At 40.2% G+C, this 10,220-nt stretch overlaps 1 protein-coding gene across 2 annotated transcripts; it reads left to right on the top strand.

Annotated features, from left to right (window-relative positions):
- Nucleotides 1–473: 473 nt before the first annotated feature.
- TMEM128 (transmembrane protein 128) lies at nucleotides 474–8,784 on the top strand. Of its 2 annotated transcripts, none has more exons than XM_076335942.1 (5): nucleotides 474–594; nucleotides 1,880–2,021; nucleotides 3,976–4,137; nucleotides 5,337–5,445; nucleotides 7,022–8,784. In XM_076335942.1, exons 1-4 carry the CDS (start codon nucleotides 474–476, stop codon nucleotides 5,434–5,436), a joined length of 525 nt encoding a protein of 174 aa, XP_076192057.1. In that variant the 3' UTR covers nucleotides 5,437–5,445; nucleotides 7,022–8,784. The 2 variants fall into 2 exon arrangements, with proteins under 2 accessions (XP_076192057.1, XP_076192058.1); XM_076335943.1 differs by lacking the exon at nucleotides 474–594 and adding an exon at nucleotides 796–932.
- The last annotated feature ends 1,436 nt before the right edge of the window (nucleotides 8,785–10,220 follow it).

The following is a 10,220-nucleotide window of genomic DNA, read 5'->3' on the forward strand; positions in this document are numbered from 1 at the left end:
AGCAAAACATTTATACGCACCCAGTTTTTCCCCATTTTCCTTAATTATGTTGACAAAACAGTCCTCACGCCGGCATTTGGATTTGCATCACACTGTTTACTATTTTCAATGGGGATTAGTGCCATTTATGATGCTGTTGATTTATAACGTATGACTGGGCCGTTAACAGGGTCATGACTTGCTACAGAGATGCTAGGGAGACGCCCAGCGCCCTCCACCCCGCTCCCACACCGGCACCCGGGCACCGTCGCTGGGACCAGCCGGTCAGACTTGCTTTCCGACCGACCACGGGCTCGGCAAGGCTACGACCAGCCTCGGCGGCTCCGAACTCTGACAGAGACCGTTTCAGCTGCCCCTCCGCCCGCCAATTCCCTCTGCCCCTACACACGGGGCCACCGCCCCTCACGCCAACGGCCGTAACGGCCGCCGCGCTTCCCGCCCTCGCTCTGGCGTCACTGCCGGAGCGGCCCAAGATGGAGACCGGCGTCAGCGGCGGGGACCCGCTCCCGAGGCATAGGCGCCCTTTGCAGCGAGGGGCAGAGCCCCGCGACCCGCTGCTGCCGCAGCCGCCTTTCGGGGGCGGCGGGACGGTCGGTGGGTGGTGCTGGGGACGCGGGCCGAGGATGCGGGCCGAGGACGCGGAGACCCCGCCGGGAGGGGAGCGGAGCGGAGCGGAGCGGAGCCAGGCTCTGCGAGGCGGGCGGTGTGACAGAAATGCCCGGGCGGGGAGCGGTGACAAGCAGCGCCTGCCGCACCGCAGCTCCCGCGGCGGGAGCGGGGAAAGGGGACGGACCCTGCGCACTGCAGGAGTGAGGGTGCTCCTCGGGTAAAGGGGCGCGTTGCCCTGCCGGTGGGGTACTGCTTGCTCGCAGCCAGCACATCTTCCCTCGGGTGTCTGCTCGTAACAGCGAATTGGATGGGAAAAGGGAGACGTGAGTTGTGTAAAACACTTGCAACCGCGGATTTCTTGATGGGGGTGAAGTGCTTAAATGCTCCAGGCCCAAGCTCTAGTAGATGAGGAAGAATCTAGGAAATAAAAATGCCTGTAAAGTCCAGCAGAGCTGTTAGTACGCTCAGCTGGTGATAATGCAGGTGGAGGAGCCAGCATACATTACACTGCTGGAGGCACACAGGCCACCAATAACTTCTAGTGATAAAGTTCAAAGTATGAAACATCAAAGGCACCTTTGACACCTTTTTTCGGACAGTGTCTATAAGTATTGAGTGTGTTAGTTGGTTACTGTCATGCACAAAAATATGCTTTCAAATCTGCTTTGTTGCCTTGCTTTCTTCTAAAACAATATATGGTGATGAGGGAAAAAAGAAAAGATACTTTTCTGCATAATGATAGTTTTAGTTTACCTGCTGAAGGTATGCAGTGTGAATCAAGCTAGCTCGTGAAACTGAAGTTGAAAATCTCTTGTGAAGTAACTGCAGTTGAGTACAAGAAAATTATTTATGCCTGAAATCGGTTTGCAAATACTGAAATTAACAAAAAAGCATACAAATAAATCAGTAATCGGAAATACTAACCTGACTTTCTATATGCTCGATTAATAAAAATGCTTAAAAACCTCCTGGTGTTATTAAATTAGTTAAATAAGCCTTTCATAATCTAGTCAGCTGTTCATTTCCTAAGAAGGTACACGCGCACAGTATGTGCTGATTGTTACTGCTTTATCGTTTTATCAGAGGGTACCTTGCGTAGTCTTTTATTTCAGGAAAAAGGAGAGCTGTTTAGAATACTTCCTCTGTAATACAAAGTATTATACTGAGTATAATAATCTCCAAAGATAAATGAATTAAATGTTTTACGTAACTATAATCATACTCCATTTAATGACTGGCTTTAGTGCTATAATTATGTTCTTATTTACAGAAGAGTCTACAGCTGTAGAGAAGAAGAGGAAGCCTCTTACCAGACTGAATGTTCATTCTGCATTCTGGATTTTGGCATCGATTGCTGTGACATACTACTTTGATTTTTTAAAAACTGTTAAAGAAACTATTCAAGCAGATAGGTAAGGTAACTTTTCTTACAAAGAAAGCTGTGTTTTCATCTTACAATCATATCCAGTTTGTTACATCTGAACACTGTGTTTTAAATCTTGGCTAAACAAGATCTATAATAGGAATAGAGAGGGCTGGGACTGTTCAGCCTGGAGAAGAGAAGGCTCAGAGGGATCTTGTCAGGGTATATAAATACCTGGAGGGAGGGTGGAAATAAGACGGAGCCACGTTCCTTTCAGTGGTGCCCAGTGACAGGACCAGAGGCAATAGGCACAAACTGGAACACAGGAAGTTCCCTCTGAACATCAGGAAACACTTTTTCACTGTGAGGGTGACCCAGCACTGGCACAGGCTGCCCAGGGAGGTCCTGGAGTCTCCATCCTTGGAGATACTTAAAACCTGTCTGGACATGGTCCTGGGCAACTGGCTCTAGGTGACCCTGCTTGAACAGGGGGGTTGGACCAGATGACCACCTAAGTAATTATTATTAAACTAATTTTTAAGAAAACATAATGCTTAAAATTTTGCTATAATTATTTTTTTTCTTTAGGCTCTACTGAGCCATCTGCGTACGTGCAAAATTTGTTCAAATAGCAGGATGTTTTAATACTGTACCTTCAAGTTTACACTTCCGTACAAGAAATTGCTGCCTGTTTTGTTGAAAGCGTTGGGGTTTTGATTTTATTTTAATCAAAAAAAGCTGAAATTAATCTTTAAACATCAAAATGAAGTTCTCTAGACTTCTTTGAGTAGACTAGTGAAAGATTAGTGAAATGATTCTTCTGAAATAATTTCTATTTCTTTTCTATTAAATTATTTTCAGTGGGATTGTTGGATGTTAAATATTTTTAGATAGCTTCACCTGGAAGTGCTTTTAAAACTTTCTCATTGTCATTGTCGTATCAATATGTGGAAGCTGAACAGGGCCTCGCTCTGTACTGTGAGGTTCTGTAGAGCTGCTGTTCCAGGCTGGCCTAGATAGACCCTACATCCAGTTGGCTGTGGATACAACTTAGTGATTCCAGGATGTGATCAAGGTTTTGGGTGGCCCCATCTGCTCCCTGCAGTACCCTGTCTTCCTGCGTTGCTTATTTAGGTAGACTATGGCAACTGCTCTCTTAATGCAGATTTCTCAATTGGTAGTATTGAGGTCCCAAAATAGCATACGATATTTGCTGTACCATACCAGAGCAAATGTTAGACCTGAGTAGGAAGATCCTTGATTGCCCTTTGTAATTTAGTAATCAAACTATGGTAATAAGAATTCACTTTTCAAAATTTTTATTTGCTAAATACACATTCAGATGAGTATAAGATTTTATTAAAGTGCACCTTCCTCCCAAGCTGTCTTTCCCATCTTACTCTTGAAGTATGTCCTCAAAGAGGCTCAAAAGTGCATCTTCCTAAATAATCACATACCCTGTGTTTTCTTGATTCTGAGTTTGAAATCCTGGAGTTCTCTATGGTTTTCTTCAGCTGCTATAAAGAAAAATCTTCATGCTTCTCTGTTAAATTTGAGAGTTCATAAACTTGAAACTTTAATAAAGCTTTCTGCAATGTTTCTGTTGCTCAGAAATCAGTAGTCTAATTTATAGTGAGAAGCACAGTTGCAGTGGAGCCTATTTTATTTCATTACTGACAAGGTATTTTTGGTGTGGTAGTATAGTAGATCACTGACAAGGTCTGTTGCATTGCATTTCCAAAATATTTGAGGGACAAATAAATGACAGGAATGTTGCATTGCAAAATTAAACTCAATTAGTTATGTATATTAGACAGCTTTAGAAGGGCAAAAAGTGTTTTGTAAAAGTAATTTAAGAAAAAAACTACAGGAACTCTAGGCCAATCTGTATAATTAACAGGTATTGTCTGTTCTGTTTCTAGACTAGAATGAAGATTAATGTGCAAACTGCAATGTGACTGTGCTTAACATGCTTTAACGTGCTTTCCTCCCCCCCCCCCCAGTTGGTGGTTTGCCTCTGGCAGTTGTTTATTGGCTGCAAGTTCATCTGTTGCCATTTACTGCATACTATATCTTGAGTGGTATTGTGGAATTGAGGACTACGATGCACAGTATCCAGCACTGATACCTATCACAACAGCTACCTTTATTGCAGCAGCAATTTGGTAAGTTTGAACGCTACAAACTTCTGCTAAACCTGTGCAAGCCTAACTGTGTTACTGGGCTCATTTTATAAAAAGTATAATTTCTCTAATTCTAAGTGTATTGGTGACAATACCAGTCTTACGTAGCATAATTTCTTCCACTTTCAACATTCATTCACAAAACAAGAGTTGCAACTGTCGGAACTGTATATTAAGTGTACTTGTAGATACACCAGATCTTTTCTGTTGTGAAAATTTATGGGAAAACTGAAGTCCTCAGCTTTGTTAGTGTAAATTGTTCACCTCTGACAACTCTTTGTGAGGTTTACAAATTAAGACAAAGGTGTATTCTCTAGCTGAGAAAAAATTATGCCTGATCAATTTCTAATACAGAGTTCTTCATTATCAAACAATCGATAAATAGCAAACATATTCTGAAATTTATACTTCTAGCTATTGTTATATGAGCTTTAAGGGTTTATATCTTGTCAGAGAATGGTACTTTTAGTAAGAGCTACTTTCTTTATGAGATGATAGGAGTCAGAATTGAGCAAATGTGCATGTGAATGAAAAAATTATATACGTGTGTGCCAGTATATTTGTTTGCTCTCTGCATGAAAGCTGGTTCTCTCTTTAAGTTCAGATGTTGCAGCTGAATAATGTCAGTCAGTATTCGTTGCAATGCTGGGGAAAAAAGGAACACTGAAGAAGATAAAGGTTCCTTATAGTTTAGAATTAGTCAAATCTATAGTCCTTGTAATTCAGTTGTAAAATAAGTTGGTTTTCCCCCTTTCTCTTCAGTTAACTGAAATCTGCTTGGCTGGAAGTACAAGTTAAGGTTTTTCTCAGCTGCCATGTATGTCCCTGGAAAACTCAAGAGTAGTTAATTTTCAGGTGCTTCATATACAGAGATTCTGAAAGTAAAAGGTATCTTTACCCTTGATGGGACCAAGTGGACTTGCACAGCGTAAAATCTACAGCAGCTACTGAAGTTCTCAGATGAGTTGTCAGTAAATAAACAGTAAACTAAACTACCAATTTAATAAGTAGATGCTGGGATCTTTTTGTTTTGTTTTCTCTCAAATCTTAAAGAAACAAGTATTTTTCCAGGTTGCGTAATTTAAATCTCATTTCCTCTTGTGCCATATTTTCTTTGTGTGGCTGATATTTCCATAATATGACAATTGAACTTACCAAAAACTTCCTGCTTTTATTCCCAGTTTCAACATTGCCTTGTGGCCTGTCTGGTCGTTTATGACACCTTTGTTGCTCTTCATTCAGTTTATGGGTGTTGTGATGCTTGTGTCACTCTTGGGATAAGTCCTTAAGGTAAATAATTGAATTGTTTAAGCACATAAAAACATCTATCTTGTTGCATGAACTGCTTTGTTAGACATTTAAGGATTGTAAGACCATTTAAGGATTCCTTCTCTGTTTTGTGTACGCTTTTAGAATATTGACATTTTGTGGCACATAGAGTAACCGGAGAACATGCAGGTATCCTAAGGGGAAGAATATCCTTTTTCTCTTCTGTAAGATTCTGTTCTAGACAGTGAAAAGAAGCGATTAGTGAGAATGGATGGTTTTGGGGAGTACAGGCCAAATACCTGCAGCTTTTACCCAGACTGGGAAAACTTCTTAGTGAAGTTGCTTGACCTGATAGTGAAGGAGAGAAGCTATTGACATCCATATGCAACTGTCTTCTCTATTTTTATTTTTTTTTAATTCAAATTCTTTGTCTTGTCTTGAAGTATGCTGTTCTCATTTTCTGTGATGAACAGTCCAGATCAACCTGCTATCTGGAAAACTGCCAGACATCAGAAGTTCTTTGTTCTTTAAAAAACAACCTTTCAAAGGCAAAACCAGATATTTTGTTGACTTGAAAAATTCATTTTCAATAACTGCCACATTGAAAAGGGGTTCTTGCATCTTTTGTTAGGATATACTATTCAAATGAGTCCTGTGAAATTGAAAAAGATTAAGCAAGACAGCAAAGACGGCTCAGTAAATAGGGTGAGGGATGTCCCCTGTATCACAGGCATCTACATCACCCAGTGAAGGGACTCCTTCAGCAGGTCTTGTTTGCTGTGCTTCTCAAGGGAATGTGGGGAAGCCTGTTCGGTTTTGCTTGCCATCACAAATCCTTTCCAGTGAGGAAGTCCCCCAGCATTTTTGAGTGCAGCAAGAAGAATGAGACAGTGCTGGATTTTGAGCGTAGCCTCTTGTAGTGCCAGGGTTATAGGCAAAAAATACTTAATGGGTGGGACAGTGAAACACAGCTTTTTGTTTGCATAAACAAACTGAAACTAGTGTTGCATTTTTTTCCCTATTTTCTAGATACCAAGAAACCTGATTTTTTAAGGAGGTAACTTAGGTCATACCCTGACAACACCTATAGACTTCTGAAAAATACCATACTTATTTCAGAACCTCTCTACTGTGTTGTGGGAGCTTCAGTCAGACTGGTTAATGCAAACTTCTTTAAATCATGTTGGTTCGTTCTGTCATTAGCTATGTTCTGTCTGAGCACTGGAAGGATGTGGGGAAGGGATGCATTTCAGTGTGTTAGCGCTGATCATATTAACAGACTAAAACAACCATTCTGTAGTAATTTGTACTTAGAAAGTAAGAAGTACAAGTGAATTACAGATAACCTGAACAGCTGAACCTTATGAAAACGTTCCGGTTTTCTATATGAACAGCCAAGTAAATTCTGTTTACAGAATTTATTAATTCTGTATTAGGCCAAATAATTATTGGCCTAATAATTAGGGCCAAATTAATACTTGGTGATGCCAAATCACTAACTAATCATTATCGAATTAGTACAAGATACAGCTTGTGCAGTATATACGACCTTACAGCATTTTTGTTAAAGTTGGATTTGTTTTCTCTTTTCTTTCAGCTTCATGTGAAGGACTCAAGTAACTGTTATCCTGCAAAGTGGATGTCACTTTTGTTACATTCCAGTATTTTTATTATTTCTAATACTGTTTGTTTGCTCTAACTGATACCGTAATTCTTAGACTACCTGATTTATAAATAAAATGGACATAACCATAGGTCAGCCAGTGGCTGGGAAAAAGCAACTGATTAGTGAATGATTGAAAGATAGATAGGTTTTACCTCTCCTAGTAACATAAAGCATTTCATCACTGCTTTGTAAAGCTTTTATCTTTCAATATTAAGTAGATGGGTAATGAGTCAGTTATATAGCCCTAAATCCTATTTGGGGACTCCAGAGGTCACCTAGTCCAACTTCCTACTCAAAGCAGGTGGGTTGGTTTGAAAGTAATTGATACTTAATAAAAATGTTGTGGGTTTTTAATACTATATTCTTTCCATTTGAATTGACAGCTAAAATACTGTTATCTGGAATCTGTGTATGTACTTGTAAACTTACTCATAGGTGACAGAGGAGACATTTCTCGATCTATTAAATTTCTAATGTTATGTGTGTTTTCATGTAGGAAATACTTTATTACCTAATCTCTTGACTTCAGATCTGCTAGTGTTTGAAAAAAGATACAGATCAGGGTAAGGGCCTAGAAAGCTGGTTGACGTTTACATCATTATTAATTTGCAGTGCTATCAGTGAAATAAATGGATTCTACTTGTGCTGATATAGTTTGTCCACAGCCAAAGATAGATGATCAAGCTGTGAATAACAATAATATGAACAATATTATTGGTTAACAATAATATGAACACTATTAACACTACACAAGAATTTCAGAGCACAAAGTAAATTCTTCTGATGTATGCACTATTTTTCAGTATTCAGGATGTTATTCTTCTGTAAATTAACTTTTCATTCTCAGCAGTGCCTGTTAATGAAATTGCCATTTTTCTTCCTCAGCAATGAAGAGGCTGATACTAACTTAAATGCCATTAGTCATACACAGTTGGGAAAATAAAATAACTTTGTCCACTTTGGCTGACATACCTCAGCATCTGGAAACCTGTGCACCATTTAGTTGCTAGACCATTTTATATAGATCCTTGTGTTAAATACTTTCAGACCTTTTGGAAGGTAGGAGAATGTAGAAGCTGGGTATTGAAACTTGTTAAAATCTACTCTTTGAGACTGTTGCTTGAAGTCTGGACTGTTAGAGGAGACTGTCTTCTTCATTCTGACTTTCAAATTCACACCATTGCTGAAGACACAATACATGAAATGTTTAATAATGAAAAACACAGATGTTGTCTTAAGCTGCTACAGTTTCATTAAGGAAAAAGGGTGCTGTCGGTATGCAATACAAAGGATCAGTCAAACCAAAATAAAATACAGGTACCAGTACCGTTAAGTAGCTTGTAGAGTAAGTTAACATCTCAATTTGTTTAAATGTAATATTTAAGTTTTCCAAAACAAGTTGTACTTCACATCTTTACAGGGCAAGTTGCTTATCTTCAGGTCTTCATCTTTTAACAAATTTTAACAATTTTACGTCTGCATACACAGGTACGTTTGAGTAACTTTGTTTATTACAATATTTAAATGCACTGTTGCTCAGGGATGGTAATTATCACTGTATTTTTATTTGTCAACTATATAAATGCTCTAGGTGTTTTAAGTTGCCTTGTACTCTTGAATTAAAATAACTATTTGCTACATATTTCTTCAGATTTATTCTTCTGGACATCTTAATAAACTTCATACAAAAGTGATCGATTACTGTTCAGTACTTAACTGTTTAACCATCCAATTCCACTGTTCTTGGGGACTGCCAGCCCATCATTTTGCCTGTAAAATAGATGTTCATGTAGATTTTAAATACTGTACTTGACTAGGAGTATGTTTGTCTTTCATGACCTCTCAGCTGGATGTACTGAAGGTGTAATACCATTCTGTACACCTTTGGAGAGCTAAAATCCCAGGTATATATGCTCATTGTACAAAAGTCCTGCAAAGTCTTTCAGTAACAGTTATGAGTATCTGATGCAATACTTAGGCACTTACTGGCTCACAAGGAAGTAGTGGCGAATCTGGAAAGAAGTTAAAACAATGTTAGCTGTAATTAGCAACTAGACAAAATGTTGCTGCCGCTTCCAGTTCTGTGAACTCCTTGCTTTTGTTACTGCCTTACCACCAAATAAAGAATTTAGGGCAAGAGATTAGAAAGAGGTATCTTAATAGTTTCCTGAAAACAATTATTAGGCGATCAAAATCCCTACCTCTACCACAGCTTGAATATATTAGCTGGCTACAGACCACCATAGATATTTTCTGTATCTATTTACATTAATTTCATTTGAGGATGAGAGTGCGTACTGGCACCAAGGAGCTTTTCTTCACAGGTGGCAAGGGATGCTCTAGAATCATCTTAAAATAACATAGAAATAAAATAGTCTAGACAGTGAAGATTATTTATCAGTTACCCATAGAAGCTCTGTAAAATGAAAGCATTTTCCTTAGTTATAGAATAGTTTGGGTTGGAAGGGACCCTTAAAGGTCATCTAGTTCAATGCCCCTGCCATGGGCAGGGACATCTTCAACTAAATCAGCTTGCTCAGAGCCCCGTCCAGCCTGACCTTGAAGGTTTCCAGGCATGGGGCATCCACCACCTCTCTGGGCAACCTGTGCCAGTGTTTCACCACCCTCAGTGTAAAACATTGCTTCCTTCTATCTAATCTCTATCTACCCCCTTTTAGTTTAAAGCCATTCCCCCTTGTCCTGTCGCAACAGGCCCTGCTAAAACGTTTGCTGCCATCTTTTTTATAAGCCCCCTTTAAGTACTGACAGGCTGCAATAAGGTCTCCCTGAAGCCTTCTCTTCCCCAGGCTGAACAACCCCAACTCTCTCAGCCTTTCCTCACAGGAGAGCTGTTCCATCCCCCTGATCATTTTTGTGACCCTCTTCTGGACCCGCTCCAACAGGTCCGTGTCTTTCTTATGCTGAGGGCTCCAGAGCTGGACGCAGTACTGCAGGTGGGGTCTCACCAGAGCAGAGTAGAGGGGCAGAATCACCTCCCTCGACCTGCTGGCCACGCTGCTTTTGATGCAGCCCAGGATACGACTGGCCTTCTGGGCTGCGAGCGCACATTGCTGGCTCATGTCCAGCTTTTCATCCACCAGTACCCCCAAGTCCTTCTCGGCAGGGCTGC

This window comes from Aptenodytes patagonicus, chromosome 4 (genome assembly GCF_965638725.1).
Source record: "Aptenodytes patagonicus chromosome 4, bAptPat1.pri.cur, whole genome shotgun sequence".
NCBI classification, from domain to species: domain Eukaryota; kingdom Metazoa; phylum Chordata; class Aves; order Sphenisciformes; family Spheniscidae; genus Aptenodytes; species Aptenodytes patagonicus.